The sequence below is a fragment of the Chlorocebus sabaeus genome, chromosome 3 (genome assembly GCF_047675955.1).
Source record: "Chlorocebus sabaeus isolate Y175 chromosome 3, mChlSab1.0.hap1, whole genome shotgun sequence".
Taxonomy (NCBI): Eukaryota; Metazoa; Chordata; class Mammalia; order Primates; family Cercopithecidae; genus Chlorocebus; species Chlorocebus sabaeus.
Window position 1 is genome coordinate 59,150,908 of NC_132906.1, and position 22,721 is coordinate 59,173,628.

Here is a 22,721-nt window from a genome sequence, read left to right on the forward strand (position 1 = left end):
ATCATAAACATTGTTTAATATTAAATATTATATCCATCAAATATGGATTTGAAACATTTTTAAGTTTAAAGTCAAATATGTGTAGTTTTTAAAAAGTAAAATACAACAGCATTAGTAACTTTTTATTCTCAAAGTGATAAGAGCATTTAACATATACTTTACAGTATAAACAAATTAAGTACTACGCATTTTGCTTATAAAGTGAATTAAAGTATTTTAAGCATTATATAATTCAATTTGTACAAAAAGTAAATTTCCAAATACAAGCTTTGGTTAGAACTGATTATGTACTGTCAAATCCATTTTTCCAAAGTTGTTCAAGGAAAAAAAACTTGACTAGCACAGGTAATTCTTGTACAATCAGAGCTTTTTACTATTTAGGAGGAGGGGAAATATTACTATAATTGCTTTTAATTTTCGAGTCTAGATAAGCCTTTTTTCTTCTCACTTATATGTTGCTGCAGGAGAGCATATCATTTTTGGAAAGCACAAATTATGTAGAAAATCACCTTTTGCTTTATTCTTAAGAAGGTCATCCATTTTAAAAGATCTAAGACTGTTAGCTTCCTTAACTACTGAGATATTTTCTAAAAGTCACACTACTGAAAAGAGCCACTTCGAGAATTAATGTATTCCATTGGGGGTAAATCACTTCCGATTTCCCTCAGGAGGGCAGTAATATTTACTAGCACTAGTGCCCAGAATCAAAGTTTATATCATCTAAAAAGACGCAACATTTTATAGGCTCTACAATGCATGGATTACCTTTATTCATATGAAAGTAATATAAAATGTTACCTAACTTAAATATAAAATATCAGTTTAACCAAATTAACAATCACAAAACTGCAGACATTTTTCTATTAAAGTTTTCCAGTTCACTGAGCAATATTTACTGAAAAATGATTATGAACTTAAATATATCCTCTTTAAAATTTGTTTTATGCTAGACTGTACAATGGTGCTCCCTTTATGAGTTTTAAAAATTCTACTTATATAACTATGTAATTCCAAAATGGAAAAATGAGTGAGCCATCACTAAAATTTACTGGAAACTAATATTCTTTCATGGAAACAACTGATAAACATTTTAAAGTTCTATATTTATTTAAATTTGGCTTTTTAAAATAGATAAGCTTTTCATTTCAATTATTGTTTAATACTTCAAAGCTAGTTTAAACAAAGATAAAACCAAGGAGAACTAGTAAAGCATTCCTTACTTTACATACAGTGCCTCAAGTGCCACATACATGGTAACATATCACAAAAGAATGTATATGGTTTAGCAGATTACAGAGCAAACCTAAAAGTTTATACAAAGCTAAACATTGCCTCCCTTCTGTTCCATTTATTGTCTCTTAATTTGATCTTGGCTCTGTATTATCCTTCTATAATACCACTGTGTGACATTTATCAGTTTTCTAAGTGTTCCAATTACTTATATATACCTTTTTTCTTTTAAACAGCTTTGTAACATTTGAGAACATTCATCCAATCTTTCTCATTAGATACAATATATTCATTTTTCTCACAAAATGCTCACTTTCCTGAGCTATATTAAACACCTTATAACAGGTGTATGTATAACTGAAGACCCTAAAATGTCAAGTTTACATTTTTTTTAATGCATAGAGAATATAACATTTCAGAAAACCTGTTAGTACTTCTTGGATATTATAACATACAGGTTTTGTTTCCTTTAGACTGTAAACTGTTTAATATGTATAACTGGTTATTACTTTTACATCTGAACCACATTAAAAAAAATTCGGAGATATGATTGCTATTACCCTAAGGAAACAAACGGAGTTTTCTGACCAAAACTCATTCATGGGTCTTCCAATAAACAATGTTTACATATACTGACTGAAGATATCAAATTTCTGTGCCACAAAATAGTAGAATTATATCAGAACTACAGCAAATAAAACTTTTATTATAATACATTTGCTTGAAGTTAAGGTGCTATTCATCATGCCCTACATCATGCGGTTTTTACCAAGTGGGCATCATGTCGGGAAACCACACCCTACCAAGATGCTTGGACACTTCCCAGTGAATCTGCTCCAAACTATACTTTTGGTCAGGAATTAGTACTTCTTCCATAATGGATAATTGAGATAGGCGGCCACCACACATCTTCACAAACTCAACAAAGGCACTACATGAGACTTCACATTCCCCTAGTCCAATAGCTGACAAATTTTTGCAACGTTCTGCAATGCGAATTAACTCTTCGTCAAGTGGCCGTAATCCATTTGCACACACTACTAGTTCAACTAGTCTAGGGCATGTCATTCCCACACGGCCAAGCACATCTTTGCTTACTGATCTCCCAAAATACAGATGGGTGGCAGGTATTTCATAGCGAAAGAATGGGTCAAATTCTTCTTCATATAAAAAAAAATACATCACTAAGTTCACTTTGGGTGAATGTCTGATGAAAGCATCCCAGCTGCTCTTCTGAATAGTATGGAAGTGTGTCTGTCCAGGATTCTCACTGACTACATCGATGCGCAAATGTTCTAATCGAACATGTTTTTCAGAAGACAAAGCAAGTAACAACTCATCACTCAATAAGTGGTAGTTCAGGGCTAGTTCTCTTAAGCCATGACACTGATCAGCCACACAAAGGATACCTTGAAAGAAAAAAAAAAAAAAAAATTATTTGCAAGTTTTTGTAAAAGTTTATCTGTTCAAAAATTCAATCAAGTACATGTCCCACAGATGTTTGTCACAGTTCCCTTACCACAAAACTATATAACTTAAAATTCGTATAGCTGAATTGGAAGGGAAGTCACAAACATTTATATCTATTACTAATTTTGTCTACAAGAAAATGAAACCAATTCTAAATCCCATCTATGAAAAAGAAGTAAAACTCAATTAATTAACTCTGTCATTAAAAAAATACACCATCACTAAGGTTAGGGCATTCCAGTAATGCACAGACAGTGCCATATTTTAAAAAAATTATTACTAACACTAAACTTATAGGTTAAGTAATTACATGGTCACTGCAACAGAGGCCAAAGGACATTTTTTGAAGTTCAAAACCCAATCCTAATAAAAACAGAGTAAGAAAGAACCATATAAAACTATGAATTAGGTAATGAAATAAAATATTTACAAACTAAAGATTTCTATCAAATGATCAACAGTCTCATTGCTAATAGTGTACAGGCAGCTTATCAAATTTATAAGAAAAAATACCAAGATATCACTAAATAAGCATGTCAAAATAACTACTCAATTCACATTAATGGAAATATACATTACGAGTTTTGAAGCTGTAACACACCCAGAAAGCAGCTCCCTTAGATGATTCCCTATACTTAGGGTGCTAATGCTTTATAACTTACCAAAACTATCATCCTAGCAATAGATGACATTTCAAAGGTCAATATTTGATCTCTCTGTAAGAGTTCTGGTTTTTTTTTTTTTTTTTGAGTCAGTCTCACTCTGTAGCCCTGGCTGGAGTGCAGTGGTGTGATCTCAGCTCACTGCAGCCTCTGCCTCCCGGGTTCAAGTGATTCTCCTGCCTCAGCCTCCTGAGTAGCTGGGACCACAAGCATGTGCCACCATGCCTGGCTAATTTTTGTATTTTTGGTGGAGACAGGGTTTCACCATGTTGGCCAGGATAGTATTGAACTCCTGATCTCAAGTGATCCACCTGCCCTGGCCTCACAAAGTGCTGGGATTACAGATGTGAGCCACTGTGCCCAGCCTAGTATAAGAATTCTACCCCAAAGAGGCACCTTATGGCCGGGCGCGGTGGCTCAAGCCTGTAATCCCAGCACTTTGGGAGGCCGAGACGGGCGGATCACGAGGTCAGGAGATCGAGACCATCCTGGCTAACACGGTGAAACCCCATCTCTACTAAAAAAAAAAATACAAAAAACCAGCCGGGCGAGGTGGCAGCGCCTGTAGTCCCAGCTACTCGGGAGGCTGAGGCAGGAGAATGGCGGGAACCCGGGAGGCGGAGCTTGCAGTGAGCCGAGATTGAGCCACTGCACTCCAGCCTGGGCGACAGAGCAACACTCCGTCTCAAAAAAAAAAAAAAAAAGAGGCACCTTATAATACCTGGTAAGTAACCCACTCAATCCATTTCTTCCTTATGTTTACAAACAAGGATAGGAACAAAACATACATCATATTTTCATCTACTATTGTTACAAGTATGATATGCCAGGTACTAGGGGTTATGCCACAAATAATTTTAAAAATCTGGAAAAGTATTATTTCTATTTTGAAGTGGAGACAGCTAGCTAAAAATAGCAAAGCTGCAATACAAACACAGGCTAAGTGACTCTTATGTCCATGCACTTAACTACTGCTTAAGAAGTGACAAGACAGAGGCCACCAATAAGCCATAGCTTTATAACAGTGGGAAAAGACAGGCATTAGAATTATCAGAAAAGATAAACTGAATTGCCAGAATGAGTCACCAGAAAACAGAGTAATGTCTCAGTATTCAGCACCACAAAGTTTCTGTTTTCCGCAGGTAGGTATATACTTTATTTTTATTTTGAGATGGAGTCTCGCTCTGCCACACAGGATGGAGTACAGGGGTGCGATCTTGGCTCACTGCAACCTCCCCCTCCCAGGTTTAAGCGATTAAGCTGGGATTACAGGCACATGCCACCATGCCTGGCTATTTTATATACTTTGAAATATACCCTGATTACTCAAGGTAACCTTAAGTACATCTCTGTTCTGATACCATCTCACGCCAGTTAGAATGGCGATCATTAAAAAGTCAGCAAACAACATGCTGGAGAGGATGTGGAGAAATAGGAATGCTATTACACTGCTGGGAGTGTAACTTAGTTCAACCATTGTGGAAGACAGTGTGGCAATTCCTCAAGGATCTAGAACTAGAAATACCATTTGACCCAGCAATCCCATTACTGGGTATATACCCAAAGGATTATAAATCATTCCACTATAAAGACACACGCACACACACGTTTATTGTGGCACTGTTCACAATAGCAAAGACTTGGAACCAACCCAAATGCCCATCGATGACAGACTAAAGAAAATGTGGCACATATGCACCATGGAATACTATGCAGCCATAAAAAAAGGATGAGTTCATCATGTCCTTTGCAGGGACATGGATGAAGCTGGAAACCATCATTCTCAGCCAACTAACACAAGAACAGAAAACCAACCACCACATGTTCTCACTCATAAGCGAGAGCTGAACAATGAGAACACATGGACACAGGGAGGGGAACATCACACATTAGGGCCTGTTGGGAGTTGGGGGGCTAGGGGAGAGATAGTATGAGGAGAAATACCTAATGTAGATGACAGGTTGATGGGTGCAGCAAACCACCATGGCACATGTATATCTATGTAACAAACCTGCACGTTCTGCACATGTACTCCAGAACTTAAAGTGTAATAATAATTTAAAAAACACACACACACACACGGGAAGTGGTAACCAACAATGCAAATAAAAGAAACTTTGGAGTATCATTTAATAACTACAAAGCAGTTGTGGAAGGCATAATGCTCAAAACGGCCTCCAAGATCCCACACCCTAATGCCTAGCATCCGTGAATTCCATAAGATATGCCCATGATTATGATATATGGTTCAGCTGACCATATAAAAGAGATTATCTGGATGGTCCTAGTCTAATCACATGAGCCCCTTTTAAAGCAGTTTTCTCTGCTTGCAGAAGAGGAAGTCAGAGAGATTCAAAATGCAAAGGACTCAATGTGTTACTGCTGGCTCTAAGCTAGAGGGGGCCAAAAAAGAAAAACCACAACCAGTCTCTTAAGAGCAGAAAGACCCCCTAACAGCCTCTTGCTGACAGCCAATAAGGAATTGGATGTCAGTCTGACAATCACAAGGAACTACATTCAGTCAATAACTTGAATGAGTGTGGAAGTGGATTCTTCTGCAGAGTCTCCAGGTAAGAGCCCAGTCTTCCTGACATTTTCCTCTCGGCCTTTTAAGACTCTAAGCAGAGAAGCCACTTGAGCCCTACCTACAGCTCTAATGTACAGAACAGTGGAGCAAATAAATGTGTGTTGGTTTAAGCTGCTTTGTGTAGAGCTGTCAGTTATGCACCAGTAAGAAAACTAATACATAGTTCCAAGTATTTAAAAACATAATAGTGGCAAAAGTAAAATAAAAGTAGGGCACTATTACAACTCAATAAATTAAGACAACCCAAATTAGAAAATAGGCAAAGGGGTCAGGGGCAGTGGCTTACGCCTGTAATCCCGGCACTTTGGGAGGCTGAGGCAGACCAATCGCCTGACGTCAGGAGTTCAACACCAGCCTGGCCAACATGGTGAAAGCCTGTCTCTACTAAAAATAAAAAACTAGCCGGATGTGGTGGCGGGCGCCTGTAATCCCAACTACTCAGGAGGCTGAGGCAGGAGAATCACCTGAACCCGAGAGGTGGAGGTTGTGGTGAGCCGAGACCACGCCACCACACTCTCCAGCCTGGGCAACAAGAAGGAGACTTTGTCTCAAAAAAAAAGAAAAATAGGCAAAGAATCTGAATAGACATTTCTCCACAGAAGATATACAAATGTCCAACAAGCACATGAAAAGATATTCAAGGCCAGGCACAGTGGCTCTCGCCTATAATCCCAGCACTTTGGGAAGCTGAGGTGGGAGGGACACTTGAGCCCATGAGTTCGAGACTAGCCTAGGCAACAAGGCAAAACCCCATCTCTACAAAAAATACAAAATATTAGCTGGGCATGATGGCGTGTGCCTATGGTCCCAGCTACTTGGGAGGCTAAGGTGAGAAGATCACTTGAGCCCAGGAGGTCCAGACTGCAGTGAGCCAGGATCACGCCACTCCACTCCAGCCTGGGCGACAGTGAGACCCTGTCTCAAAAAAAAAAAAAAAGATATTCAACATCATTAGTCAACAAGAAAATGTAAATCAAAACCACAATGAATTTACACCCCGTAGGATGGCTATAATCAAAAAGACAAGTAAGTGTTAGAAGACACTGCTAGTGGATATGTGAAGTGGTACACAGCAGCTTTGGAAAACAGCCTGGCATTTCCTCGAATGGGGAGTTACTATATGATCACTAGGTATATACCTAAAGAGAAATTAAACCGTATGTCCACACAAGCAGCATTATTCATAAGTCAAAAGGTAGATTTCCATTTATATGAAATGTCCAGAACAGACAAATCTAACAGAAATAGACACAGAAAATAGATTAGTGGTTGCGTACGGATGGTTGGGATAGAGGTTTTGGGGGCAACAGCTAAGAGGTATGTGGTTTCTTTTTAGAGTAATAAAAACGTTCTAAAATTGTGGGGATGCATGCACTACTCTATCAATATACTACGAGTCAATAAATTGTACATTTTAAATGAGAATTGTGAATTATATACCAATAAAGCTGTTACAAAGCTGGTGATTGGTGGTGGTTAAACTCATACAACTCATTTGGAAAAAAAAAAAAAAAACATGGCAAAAAGCACAAAAACACAAAGACCCTTTGTCCTAGGACTTCCACTTCTTAAGAACGTACCCTAAATAAGAAATTAATACAAGCAAACTGCTATAATCCAATTTTTTTTAATCGCAGCAAAAAAGGTAAAAACAAGTGTCCAGCCTTAGAACTATAATGCAATGTTGGCTTATCAACAAGGAAACTAAGTAACTAAATGTTCATTAGTTCAACCTGATAATTAATATTAAGAAAGCAACAGGCATACTAACCTAGAGGTCCAGTTACAGACAATTATAACAACTATACGAAATGGAAAAAAATTGATTAAATGTTCAGTGAGGAAAGTGGAATACAGTCCCTAATTTCAACTCAGAAAAACTGTCCACATACGCAAATATAGATAGAAAATATGTAAATATGAAATTTCAGCTGAAATCTTATGCGGTTATACTCTTCAAATAAGAAGTATTACAAGTATTCTTTCTTTTTTTTGAGACGGAGTCTCACTCTGTTGCCAGGTGGGAGTACAGTGATACAACCTCGGCTCACCGCAACCTCCGCCTCCGGAGTTCAAATGATTCTCCTGCCTCAGCCTTCCAAGTAGCTGGGACTATGGGCGCACGCCACCACGCCCAGCTAATTTTTGTATTTTTAGTAGAGATGCGGTTTCACCATGTTGGCCCGGACAGTCTGGATCTCTTGATCTCGTGATCCGCCTGCCTCAGCCTCCCAAAGTGCTGGGATTAACAGATGTGAGCCCACACACCCGGTTGTATTAAAAAGTATTCTTTCTCCAACCCCCTTCCTTTCCTGAAGTACTAGTCCAAAAGTCACTATGAAACCAACTTTGCAAAATTATGACCATGAAAGAAATCAGACCTAACCGATCCTATCTTGCTTCTAACCCTTAAGCTGCCCTTGTTCATTCCTGGGCGTAGGCTGAGCTAACTTTGGGAAGGAATTCAGTTCATGGTTTGACTCTGAAACAAAACTGGTAACAGCCCTTTCATAAGAAGACCCCTCCTTCTTGTGTGGGGTCCAGTATGCCTTTGCAGGACTTCCAAACTAGCTGCAAGATTAGAAACTACAATGAGGGGGTCATGAAGCCTCTGGCTCCAAGAATGTGAACCTCCCCAAATTGCTCCTGGCAATAACATCATTATTGTAAAACCTAAGAACAGTGCTTGACATATTTTGTAAACCCTGTACTAGATGAATCAGCTGACACCATCCAGACTGGTAATCTGGCCCAACCAGTTCTGCCATGGCACCTAGGAACAGAAAACATTAAGAAAACCCAACTTTGACCCCTTATGATTCCAACTCCAAACTGACCAATCAGCACTTCCCAAGCCCCTACCTGCCAAATTATCTTTAACAATTCTGGTCCCCAAATGCTCAGGGAGACTGATTTGAGTAATAACAAAACTCCAGTCTCCTGCACAGCCGGCTCTGTGTGAATTACTCTTTCTCCATTGCAATTCCCATCTTGATAAATCAGTTCTGTCTGGACAACCGGCAAGGTGAACTCATTGGGCAGTTATAATTAAGTGGTATCCGGTAAGCTTATACTATACTATCAGAACTGTTGTGTATATTTAATAAAAATGAATGAACACAGGATATACCAGAATAAAGAGAACTATGAACTCTCAGTTTTATAGAGAAGTCAGAGACATAAAGACTCATACAACGTGGTAAATGTTAGCAAAAACGTTCAGAGTGTTCTGGAAATACACAGGTGGGAAATCTTAACCAGAAAGGAGAAGTTCCCTTCTCCTATGTTGACAGGCGGGTCAACACAGATCACATCTAAGCTGAACTCTGAAGCCTGGGCTGGCTGCAGTTAGCAAGGTGAAGTTAAAACATTTGAGCAAGTATTCCACAGGGTAAAGTGTACTGAGCAACCACAAACAAAGGTACAAACAAAAATCTGTAGCTCCACAGGACCCAAGTAAAAGCTCCACGTGAGTGACCAGCAAGAGACAGGTGGAGATCAAGATACAAAGGACCTTGTACACTATGAAGCCAGGAAGCACAGACTTTATTCTGACAGCAGAGCTATACAGTAAATTAAAAAATGTAATAAAGGTCATATAAGAACTGCCAAAGCCTATTCTTAACTTCTGGTTTATAATAGCTTCAGTGGTAATCTGTAAGTGGCAGAGACAGCTAAGAAAATACAACCACAGACCTAGCCATTCTCATCACCAGGAGCCTCCTGTGGGAGAAAAGAGAATGAACAAGGAGACTTGGGAGAATGAGCAAACAATCTCCATCTAAAATGGAATCATTTCTTGGGAGAAGGCTGACCTTTACCGATGGCAAGAAGGTTGGAAGTGTTTTGTAAAGATCAAAGATTTGACACTATCCCTTAAAGAACAGGTTTCCCAAATAACACAGCTAAAGGATCGGCAAACATGTCAATAGTGGGAGGAGTCAGGAATGAAGCAGCAGATAGCAGTATATATAATATAGTAGTAGGAGTTACACTCTCTTTTCAATACAAACCACCTGGAATTTAAATAATCTCAAACTGAATAATTCAGTAATCCTCAGAAAATCCTATATAAGAGAAACTGGAAAGAGCTTTTATAATGCTCTTCTCCCATTTGATGGGTTCTTGGCTCCAAAATTCAACTTAGGAAAAACACCATCTTGCAAAATGTAAGGCTATCACTTAGTACAACTCTTCTCCCTCCAAATAGTAAGAAAAGCAATTATGTGACTGCTCTGACTCAAAACCTACCCTATTAGCTCAACTACAATGACAAAAAATTCTGCTGTACTTAATGGGACACCTCAGGCTGACCTCATACTGTCCTTTCCTCTTTTTCTCCTGTTCATTTTCTAGCACGTGCTATTCATAAATTTACCAAGTAAGATTAGAAAATAAGCTGAAAGCCAGTGTCTAGGCTAGTAACTTATGCTATTCTATTACTTATGCTATTCTATTACTATATTAAAAATATTTTAAAGAGATGAAGCAGTCATATTAATCCACCTTTAAGGTTAATGATCATAGTTTTTTCTAATTTGATGAACATATCAATGCATTTTACTAAAATGTGTCTAGCAAAAAACACAACATACCTGCTGGAGAGACATGAGGACAGCTGCTCATTTTCAACAGCTTGAGTGTATCACTGTTGTTGGCCACTAGTACTTTGAGAGATGGATCATCTACTGGAGTATCATCTATCTTAAGCGAAGACAGAGATTTGGAGTTTACGAACACAACTGTCAGTGCAGAGATAAAGTGAGACTGAAAAGCAAAAAAAAAAATTATTTTAATTTTTAGGAATGAGAATTGAGGGGTTTCCTAGTACTACAGTTTATCTGAGTCACAATGACATTAATATTTTGTAAATGTTTTAGGGGTGGCACCCCTTCACTCTGTTGTTGGGAGTATGGCAAAAGAGGTGACTATCTGTTATCTTTGAGAAGAGCCTATTTATGTGTAGGGGAAAAAAACATTTCAAGCCTCAGAATAAGTGTCTCTAAATTGGAGAAACCACTGGTAAGTAAAAAGAGGAATTCTGGAACCAGGGATGAGAATCTCTCTCAGATACTTCATTTTGCCGTATCTGGAAACCCTAGTGTTTTATAACACTAAACTGCATTTCTTTTCTGTTTGATAGTTATGCGCACTAAACAGTAACTATTAACACCATCATTAAAAATTAATATAATAATCTATTTAAAATCTGAGACTCATTTGAGATATGAAAACTCATGGAAAATTTGATTCTAAAACAATCAAAATCATACTTAAAATTCCAAGTTTAAAATTCCTTCAAATGTTATCTACAATATTTTCAAATCTTCTATTTTAATGTATTTTGATCCACAAAAGCACCAATGAAATCATTCATCATGTATCATATATATGTATATATGTATGTCCATATGTGTGTATAAACACATTCACACGTATGTATCTGTTGGACAGAATTTGACCTAAAGGAATCAATGTAGGCAAACAGGAATTAAAGCATTCTCAAAGTATGCAGCTCTCAATCGGAGCTAAGATACGAGTTGAAACCACTAGGCAAAGAATCCAGGAAAGTAAAGAAAGGCTAATACATGGTCCAACATATTCCTCTCTACAAAACCAACTTCATGCTCCAGTTAGCTTTACAAATTCTCTACAGGAGTGAAAAAGGATGAGGGCAGGCTAAGAGCCAAGAAAGTATAATGAAACATTACTTTTGTTCTTTTGAGACAGAGTATTGTTCTTGTCACGCAGGCTGGAATGCAGTGGCACCTCCTTAGCTCATTACAATCTTGAAATCCTGAACTTAAGCAATCCTGTTTCATCCTCCCTAGTAGCTAGGACTACAGGTGTGAGCCACCACACACAGCTAACTTTTTTTTTTGGTAGAGATGGGTCTTGCTATGCTGCCCAGGCTGATCTCGAACTCTTGGCCCCAAGGGAACCTCCTGCCTCGGCTTCCCAAAGTGCTCGGATTATAGCTGTGAGCCACCACACCCAACCAAAACAATATCTTCTTGGTCATAATTCCCTAATTTACTTTTTCCCTACTGTGATTAAACAACTAGTTAACTACTTAGATTTTGATTAAGTAACTATTTAACTACTTAAATGTTAACATCTTTCTCCTAATATTTTCTTATCGAACTCAACTATATCTTGTACAAATATATTTCATTTGCAGTCTAATGACTGCATCACTGACGTCTTTTCCCATTTCCCCAATTTAGCTCTGGTCAAAAACATTTCTTCTATGTTCTCTTCAGTTCTCTCAAGATTTCCAAAATATTGCAACGCCCTATTTCTACCAAAGCCATAAAAGGAAAAAAACCAACAACAAAAAACAGTATTAAGTATCCTAGACTCACTTAATAAGGAAAGAAGCATTCTTTCCATTAGCTCCATTCATGGTTCCCAAATTAGTACTAGATATAAGCATAATGGTAAGAAAAAAAAGAAAAATTATGTTCAACGTATCTTTTAATATGGTATTTTTATATATACCACATGAGTCAGTATGTACATTTGTATTTTAGCTATGGTAGGTACACTAAAAATCAATTCAGATTGTTTCATTTCCCATTTGAAGCTTGAAGGTGGCGCTATACCATGTAACTAGTATTTCTTCGAGTGAATTTCCTTAACCATCTTAATCAGAATCACCTGGACTGCTCACAGGAAGAGGAGACTTAGAATCACCCCGAATTTGAAAAAGGGATACAAATCCAAAATTTAGGAGGCTATTCAGAAGATTTTTACACATTAAGTCGGAGTACCATGCTGATCTAACTTTTGTACTTAGGATCTTAAAATATTAAGATAATTAGATTCTCCTGCCCATTTCCCTTATTTTATACATGAAGAAAAACATTTTATCTCAAAATATACATACGTAATGAAAATGTTTCAAAATCAATTAAGACTTTGACATCACCTGGTGATTTATTTGGTACAGACATTCTACTGGAACAACCACTTGGGTTATATATTCAATTCAGTTATATTCCCTCCTCAATCATCCCAGTATATTACCAGGTACTTAAAAGGATGTCTGTATTTTAGTTTTCAGTGTCTTCTGGGGAAAAAACTATCAATTATTGTTGGAGACTAACCTACTAACCATTAGCTAACATATTCAGACACCTTTACCACCTTTCTACAAATGTATCCTTCTTATTTTTGTATTTTAAGAGAATAGTTGTGAGAGAGACACGATCTCTGATTATATGCAGGATCACGTTAGTGTATATATATATGAATATATGTTAACTTTTCCCCCAAATAAAGGATGTCTTTAAGTCTGTAAATTAATCTAAACTGTGCTGATACTAACCTTGGTCAAGATTAAATCTTTACAGAACATTTGCCAAAAGATTTTATAAGTTAGACCTGCTCTCAATACTGGCACTCTCTACTTTTGATTCTAACTTCACCAATCTGCTCTGGAAGCCCCAAAATGAGTATTTATGTGTCCCTTTTTTACTAATATGGTTGACTCTGTTTTACTTACTGAATTTCTTTGAATACTTCCTATAGACGCCTCTGTAAATTTCTTTAACCATACCAATTTAGAAATACGGTGATTTAAAAAAAAAAAAGCTTAAAAAATACTATTTCTTTTCATTCTAAATAGTAACTGATTTTCCATTATGTATATATATTACTTTCCTTACACCCACACTGTCAATACAAAAAAAAAAAAGGTTAGACTTTCACCGGATTTCTCAGTAATAGAAAATAAAACAAGAAGACCAGATACCTTTGGTAAATCCATAAAGCTTGGTCGAGCAGTTGAAATAAGTCCAAGTGTTTTTAAAGAGCAATTCACAAGTTGCGATAGTATATCACAAGCTGCTTCAGCTGATTCCTTGCTGCTGTCCACCTTAGAAAAGAAACACCATTACTCATGTACATTTTATTGTCTTTTTACTTTTTTCCCCAAATACCCAGACTTCAAGATTACTCATGTATATATTTATATTTCTCTGTACACATATTCATTTCATAGAAGTATCATTACTAGTTTATTGCATTATAACTTAAAGAACATTCTTTCAATCATCCACCCTCCACCCTCACCTCCAACTTTAGCCTTTTCTGAGTCTCTCTGAAAAAGCAGAAGGGCAATTGTCAAGACAAGACCTAGCTTTCATTATAAGAGATATATTTAATGTTGGCTTTTACACTGATTTATTCCAAAGTGACTGTATAAACTAATGGAGTAAATCAATTTATAGTCTTTAAAAAATAATTATGTATTTGGTAGTGGATCACATAATAGATGTAAATACAGGCTCTATGGTATGCACTAGAAACTGAGTATTTACTCAAAATGTACATGTGTATCACAACCTGGGATTCATCATTAATGTTATCAATGGAAAGATGAATGTGAAGTAAAATGAGTGTACTGGACCAATCAGGCATGAAAATCTAAACTAAATAAGAGATAGCTATTCTCACACATACTTCTGCAAAGACATTTCCTAAGGGAAGGATAATAGGGCCAAAAAATCCCTCAAGGATGTAAAAAGGAAAGGAGTTCATCAAAAAGTTAGTTGTTTCCTGGGAAGCACCTTAAAACAATAGTTAAAAGGATATTATTAATTTCCAGATTCACATACAGTACTTTATCCCAAAAATGCTGAGTGGATGGTAAAACTAATGTGCTAATTATATTAGTTTCAGAGCTACTTATAGATAATATGTGGTCCCTGGACCAGCAGAATCAACATCACCTGAGAACTTGAATGGGAACAAATGTTGATACCCAACCCAGACCATCTGAATCAGAAACTGTTGGGGGAAGGGGGGGGGTCAAGCCCTCCAGGTGATTTTGATGCACATAAAGTTAGAGAACCTCTCTTCTAGACTAAATATTCTAACTATAAGCCTCCTTGGTTTACAATCGGTGAAGACTATCAAGAGAGCCCAGAAGAATCCTGTGATGTGACTCTTTTTTGTAAATCAGAAATTATTTCCTCGGGGGGGAAAAAAAAAACAACAACCCTAATAAAAATGTTAAACTTTTGCACAAATGATTTTATGAGGGTTATACTAGATACACCTGAATTATATCACAGGGCTGTAAAAGAATAAAAATGACCCAGCAAATCTACTAGGTGGAACTGGACTTTAAGACCTATCAGAGGAATGTATTATATGCATCTTTGTATATGATTTACCATTAGAACACTCTTAGACAACTCAAAGATAACTAAAACCAAACAGTAACCTCTTCAGCCTTCTTCCCTGGTGGTATGGGGATGGGTCCTGAATTTTTGTTTGATCCCCCTACCCTTACCCCCAGTTAGGATCGCAAGATAATATACTAGACATCCAATTAAATTTCAGGTAAACAGCAGATTTTTTTTAGTATTAAAGATGTTCCAAACATTAAACGGGATGTAACTATACTAAAAATTATTATCTGAAATTCAAATTTAAATACTCATCTTACATTTTTATTTGTAAAACCTGGCAATCAGTGGCCTAAGTGCCTTTGTGCGTTTTTCTGGGAAAAAAGGTGAAAACATATCCAACCATTCCCATCACCAATTCTCTTCTCCTCCTTGGACACACATGGGAGAATAAGCAGGTAATCTCCATCTAAGAGGAAATCACCTTCTTCAAGGGAAGACAAGATTTTAGTTATGGCCAGAAGCTCTGGGTTAAGAACTATCGTTTTGCCTAGGTTTAGCCTGGACTGTTCAGCAATTGCTACATCCAGGTAAATCAAGTATTCATGCATTGTTTTTTTTTTTCAGTAAGTTATTTATCACCACAAAATCTGGTGTTTAAAGATTCAGTAAACATGCCCATATTTCATTATTCATTACCCAAACAAAACATGACAAGCCTCACACAAACCACTATGATTTTTTATTTTAAATAGAGACACCTTGTCACCAAGGCTGGAGTACAGCCGCACAATCATAGTTCACCGCAACCTCAAACTCCTGGGCTCATGCAATCTTCCCGCCTCAGCCTCCTGAGAAGGTGGGACTATGGGACTACAAGTGCGCACATCAGCTATGATTTCTTAAATTATTCTGGATATCTCAAAAAGCCACCCACTTAATTTATCTCATCACTGCATGATTTCCAATACCTTCCTTCCAGCAACAAAAGAAATAAACAGTTCCCTCTGGCATTCTTCCATGTACCTTTTTCTATTTCTCTCTAAAATATATTCATCTAAATCTTCTACATAAAGTTTCTAAGCTTCCTTTTCATTTGAAGATCCCATTTCAAAAAGCCATCAGTAAGTAACACTAAGTTCCTGTTAGACAGAAATAGCAATTAAGTTCTACTCAATTATAATCGCGCAATTTTTATATTTTTTTCCTCAAAATCGTTCACAATAATTCAATGTAATTCACAGCTTTATCAATGACTTATGCTTATTTAGTGGCTGCTTTTGCTGTTTTAAGAAATGATTAATAATTAAGAGTAATTTAGCTCCATCAAATATAATAATTATTTTGTGACAGCTTCTAAGGTATACAATAATTCTAAATTTTTAAGCATTTTCCCTGAAAAAGCAAATATTTTAAAGGCATGAGAAGATGTACTGGTTTAGGATACAAAAGCCACTAAAAATACTTATTTTTCAAAAGAAGGATTTAAAATATTACCTTGAAGCTGACATATTGTAGATGGTTTGAATGTCTTTTAATAATCTGTTTGATCAGCTCTGGATGGGTAGCTTTCAAGTAAGATGTAGCTGGCTGATTCAGTTCAAATTCAAAACATCTCCACAAGTCAGGCATGTGAAATACCTGGTTCCAGTTGCGGCAAACTTGTGAAGCATGAGCCCGGTCAAGAAGAGGCAAATACTTAAATACTTGGAGAATAATGTCCTGAAGGAGATTACCCCAATCACAAGTCTGAGAATGCTCATTTGTAGTCCTCAGTTTCTTGGATTTCTCTGTAGTTCCTTCTTCTGATGAATTATGGTCACTATCTCTTCCTCCTCGTTTCATCCTATTCCGAAAAATGCATCAGTTTTTTTCCTACTCAACTTTTGAATAGAAATAAACTCAAAATTCATTCTTCTGTCACTGAGATGTGTGTTTATATACACAAACACAAATATGCAGGAAAAACTGGATCAGTAATTCAAGACTACCAAAACAAACTATTTTGAAAAATGCCAATGAAAGCCAACAATGGTTTATAAATTTTATACTTTTTTGGCATATGTTTTTAAACGTTTACATTTATCAGTATAATACACAGTATAATATACTACATGGGAGAAAGATTACTATGGTTTTGAAACTATGCTAACAATTTATATTTCAAAAGTTGTGGTCAACTTAACTAAATGAATATAAAAGGGAACCTACAGTGATACTTTGTAAAGGTTTCTTAAAAGTCATCTAAGGATGGATATTCGTTCTTGAATTTGAGGCCGACCAGGGTCCCAAGAACCTCCAGAGAGGATGTTAATTAAGTAGCCAACAGATGTTCCACATTTAATACAGGGGTCCTGTGGTTCTGGTCCGAGGACCAGAACTGGGCCCCATAGCAGGAAGTGAGCAAGCTTTACAGCCTGAACTCCTCCTGTCAGATCAGCAACTACATTAGATTCTCATAGGAGTGCGAACCTTATTGTGAACCATCCATGTGAGGGATCTAGGTTGTGTGCTCCTTATGAGACTCTTAATGCCTGATGATCTGAGGTGGAACAGTTTCTTCCTGAAACCACCCCCTGCCACAGACAGGCACTGGCTATGTGTTACCTGCCAGACATTTCTAACTCTGCCTAAAGTAAGCAAAACCACCCCAGCTATGAATTGTTTGGTTTGGAATGTAGCTGCTTCTTCGAACACATCACTTACTATTGCACTGTTTTCCCCAAGTTGTGTTTCTGAATTATACCTATTTGTTTATTCTATGTATTCTTAGCACTTTCATTCCATTAGTTTCTTTGAAATATAGTTTTTTCATGGCAAAACAGTTTTATGGTTAAAGAGAATAGGCTCTGGAACCAAGCTCCTTGGGTTTGAATTCTGGCTCTACCTCTCACTGGCTATGTGGCTTTGAGCAAATTACTTGATATTCCTGTGCTTCAATTTGCAAAATGAGTTTAATAAAACATAGGGTTTCTGTGAGAAATGCAATATTATTAAAGTTTTTCAAAGGAGAGATATGACTGTTGTATAGGAAAGCAGTCCAGCATTAACGACATTAAAGTATTCAACACGCTAAAAACCGGGGTTACCACCCAGAAGGCAGAGAATGATTCGTTCATTCATTCATTGTGTTCACTCATTCATTCAAGATGGGGTCTCGCTCTGTCACCCAGGCTGGAGTGCAGTGGCACAATCATGGCTCACTGCAGCCTTGACCTCCTGAGATCAAGCAATCCTTCCACCTCAGCCTCCAGAGTATCTGCATGCACCACCACACCCAACTCTATTTTTGCTTTAAAATCAAGAGAGGGAGAGGGAGAGAAGGGGGGGGGGGAGAGCGAGAGACTGTGTGTGTGTGTGTGTGTGTGTGTGTGTGTGTGTGAGAGAGAGAGAGAGAGAGAGAGAGAGCGCGCGAGAGAGAGAGCAAGCAAGCTTGTGTACGGGAAAACACACCCTGGAAGCAGACTCACTGAATTATTATAGTAACTAACAGTAGATGGCAGATCACAGGTAATTTTTTTTCTTGCAAACATCTTTTCCCTTTTTATGTTTTACACATTTCTTTTACTATCAATGCATTACTGTGTAATTGGATTTTTTAAAAGGTCTTGTTTTGATTTGTTTGTTGGAAACGTACAGCAGGCTCTAAACTAAATGGCTGCAGACCACTCACTGGTAGTTATTTAGTTTACAGCCTGTAATGCTTTTGTTTCTAGAGAACAGTTCTGGCAGGGTAGTGGTTTTGACCTAAACTTGGGGTGACAACCTTTCAGAAAGATGGCTTGTTGTTCCAACTCTCTTCTGGCCTATCAGCATAAAAGAATTTCTCATTCCTGTGTGAGATGAAGGATATGCATATGCATTACTGTGAAAGAGATGTTTCTGCAGACTTTCTCCATCCAGTACCTCGCAAAACTTGTGAAAGAGGATTGAGGGCTGGAGAGTAAAAAGACAATGGCAGAGGCCTCTGACTTTAATGCCATGAAAGTCAGTCTAAGACGTCTTAGCATATGTGCAATCAACTGCCCATTCTTCACTGCTCCTATTCCCAACTATGTAAATAAAATATATTACATACACCCTACTGATCAGGGAGAGAACAAGAACACAGAATGACAGAGGTGACAGCAAGAAGGTAGTTTGATGGAAGATTGGAAATTATGTGTAACTCTGAGAACAGATTTTTTTTATAAGTTTAGAGAAAAGTGTATAATCTACACTGTAATCTTTAATATTGTCTCTTCTAATAATAATCCCTCACTAGAGGTTGAGATAACACTGTCATTATGACCCATTTTTCTGCTTTAACTTACCCTGAAGGCTTATTTTAATTTTAGTATATAAAATTTGGGTCAAAGAACAGAGTGTTTGCTATCCAGAGCTTATAATTTCTCTTCTGACCACCTAAAACTACTCACAATTTTGAGATACAGAGATTCAAAAAAGAATGACAGTCTTCGTGATTTCTACACCTTATTATAGAATACTGATTGCCTGTTTCTGGAGAACAATCTTCTAAAACCAGAACTAGACAACTTAAAGACGGAATGATTCATTTTACTTGAGAGTATATGGATATATACATATAAAAAAAGGTAGCCTTATTCACATAATAATCTTTGCTAATAAATACCTTGCTGGTCCTAAAAATAGAAACTTTCTTTTGTCTATTATAGTACTGTTTTAAATAAAATGTACTTAAATACCTTTCCAAGTTCAGGTTAAAGAAGTTGACAAAATTTTTTTAACAGTATGCAACACTAAGGGACAGTATCTCTTGATCTAGATATAAAAACATTATATGATCACCAAAGCATATTTTAAGTACTTACCAGTTTACAAATAGCTGAATTGTCTGTAAATTGTCATATGTAATATGTTTATGTCACAATATGTAATATGTTACAGTGCAATAAGCAATGGAAAAAAATCTAAGGCCAAATTCCAATAAAAACAGCCTCTGGACTATCCTCATTTTTGCATGAAAATAACAGGAGTGAGTGGACACTTAATAAAAATTTTACATGTCAATTTTTCCAAGTTGGTTTCCTTTATGTATGAAAAAATTTACACTTCTTTAACAGTATCTTATCAAATCTATTTACACATGAAACTCTGCTATACAGAAAATTAAACATCTCAGAGCATCTTCCAGCCTGCAAATAATTTACATCAATGGACCCTATAATTCCTATTTTTGTCAAAGTGAAAACACCTCTTATCTTTCAACAGAAGTGTGGAGGACCACTACAAAACGTCAATGAGACTTTCTAGATTCTAGAAATCCAGAGCACCAAAACTAGGCCTCTTCAGGACTCTGGCAGTTTAATTTCCTGCAAAGTTTCTAGGCCCCAAATAATGCAACTTAGGCCACCAGCGCTTTTGGTGAGGGACTGATATGACTACAAATTGCTAAATAGCAAACTATTGAGGAAAGACCACAGGCTAGCTGAGCAGCACAAGGAGTTAGTGAGCTAACTCTATGTTCCATAAACTTTGAGGTGGGCACCGTGGGCCACGCCTGTAATCCCAGCACTGTGGGAGGAGAAGGCAGGCGGATCGCTTGAGCTCTGCAGTTCGAGACCAGCATGGGCAGCACGATGAAACCCGTCTCTACAAAAAATACAAAAATTAGCAGGGTATGTTGGCCCACGCCTGTAATCTCAGTTACTAGGGAGCCTGGGGTGGGAGAATCGCTAGAGCCGAGATCGCGCCATTGCACTCCAGCCTGGGTGACAAAGTGAGTCCCTGTCTAAAAAAAAAAAAAACTTTGAAAGAAGCAGTCAACTCCATCATTAGATGAAGACCGGAAGTGAACAGCTAGCTGTGTCCATCACTGTATTAGGCACTTTTACACTGGCCATGCAGTAATTTTAAATGCCCATTTGTAGTTAACTCTAAAAAGCCTATTTTGGCATCACAGTTCCTTTCTGTTCTGCTTTTACTAATATCAAACTACTATGCATTCTTCGGCTGAAATACAAGAATAAAACACTATAAAGAGGTTAACTCACAACTAAATGGTTAGAGAGCACACAGTGGCGAAAATGTGTCCACAGGTCATAGAGATAAACTGAGAGTTGACGGTACTTTTATAAATATTTCAGAGATAACGGAAACTAAGTTACTTTTTTTTCAAGTTAGAAAAGGAGGATTCTAATTAAAACATCTGGGTCACTCAACTGGACATCATTAGCAACGACGAAATAAAAATGATCTCTCCCACCTCTCAGCTTGGAGATACAGACCATTTACTCGGCTGCTTCCTGATCCCCGTCTGCAACTCCACCTAAAGGACTGCCCACGCCAAAGGCAGGCGCGCAGCCGCTCAAGTTGACCAAGTTTTTCGCCTGGCTAAGCGGCGGGGGCGTCCCCTCCTCCCTGCGCCACCTCCCGATTGGCTTCCCCTGACATTTCTCATGCGCCCCACCCTGGGCACTTTGACATTTCAGTGCCTCATTGCTCAAGCTCCCAGCACCCGCGTAGCCGACGCCGGGAGAGCCCCACACAGTGCAAGTTCCACGGTGCCTGTCACCAGCCCGCGCCAAGGGTCATAAAGCCAGGCAGGAGCCGCGGCTGGCCCCGGAGCGGCGGCGTCGCGGGCACGCTGCAGGCGGCCGCCGCACACGCACCACGCCTTGTTGACATGTTTGGAAGCCAGCACGGCGGGGAAACGCCCCCAAGCAAGCTCCAAGGTCTGGGTGCCGCGCCCCGCGCCACGCCCGGCACTCCTGAGGAGCTGCCAGCGCGCGCCCCGGCCCCCGCGCCCCCTCGGCCCGCCCACAGACAGTCCGCGGTCCCTCCCCGGCCCCGCCGTCGCAGCGGGGCTCGGCCCTGTCCCTCCGCCGTTACCTGCTGCCGGGGGCGGCTTCCCCCACACACCACCCCGTGCTCCGGGGACGGCGGCGGCCGCAGGTCCCGCGGCTCTCACATGAGGCGCCCCTGGCCCCCCGCTTCGCGCTCCCGCGGCCGCGGCCCCCCGCGCTTCGCCCGCATCCGAGGCGCTGGTCCCGCGGAGGGCGCCAACGCGGCTCCACCTTTGCGGCTCTGGCTGCCCAGAGAGAAGCCTTCCTTCCCAGTCCCACGCTGTCTGCGCCTTGTTCAGGGACCCCCGGCGCCGCGACAGACTACCTCAGCGAGCGGCTGCCACCGCGTATGCTTCCTGCGCCTCTGCTACAGACAGCGAGTCTAAAATGGCGCCCAGGGCTCGCGGCCGCGCGCTTCACCGGCGCGTCCCGGCCCGAGGGGGCGGGGAGGGGGCGGGGCGGGGCGGAGCCCGGCGGGAGTGGGGCCGCGCCCAAGCGGGAGCGCGCGCTGCGGCCTCCCCTGACTCCCCGCTGTGGGACGGTCCTTTGCTTTCCTGCCATAGATGTGACTCCCGCTTGAAGGGGATTTTTTTTGTTGTTTTGAGACCGAATGTGGGAGGGCTGGAGCTAGCTATATGTGGAAGAGACTGTCTGTGGCTGAAACTGGAAGGTTTAGGGAGGTGGAGCAGAAAAAAGAAAGGAAGGAGTCTCCCCGGAGCCTGCTAGGGACCGCGGCCCGTGGGTGGCCGCCCCGATGCCTGAAACCGAGGGGTTAAATACAGTCTCTGAAGACCCGCGCATCGGTGTGCATAAGTGGTGCTTAAAAGAT

At 39.2% G+C, this 22,721-nt stretch overlaps 1 protein-coding gene across 2 annotated transcripts; it reads right to left on the minus strand.

Moving 5' to 3' along the window:
* Positions 1 to 96: 96 nt before the first annotated feature.
* Positions 97 to 22,308, minus strand: FBXL3 (F-box and leucine rich repeat protein 3). Of its 2 annotated transcripts, none has more exons than XM_007960607.3 (5): positions 21,939 to 22,308; positions 16,584 to 16,932; positions 13,706 to 13,828; positions 10,545 to 10,716; positions 97 to 2,639 (listed from the first exon to the last, which is right to left on the minus strand). In XM_007960607.3, exons 2-5 carry the CDS (start codon positions 16,929 to 16,931, stop codon positions 1,996 to 1,998), a joined length of 1,287 nt encoding a protein of 428 aa, XP_007958798.1. In that variant the 5' UTR covers position 16,932; positions 21,939 to 22,308; the 3' UTR covers positions 97 to 1,995. The 2 variants fall into 2 exon arrangements, with proteins under 2 accessions (XP_007958798.1, XP_007958796.2); XM_007960605.3 differs by having other exon boundaries at positions 22,218 to 22,289.
* Between the last annotated feature and the right edge of the window lie 413 nt (positions 22,309 to 22,721).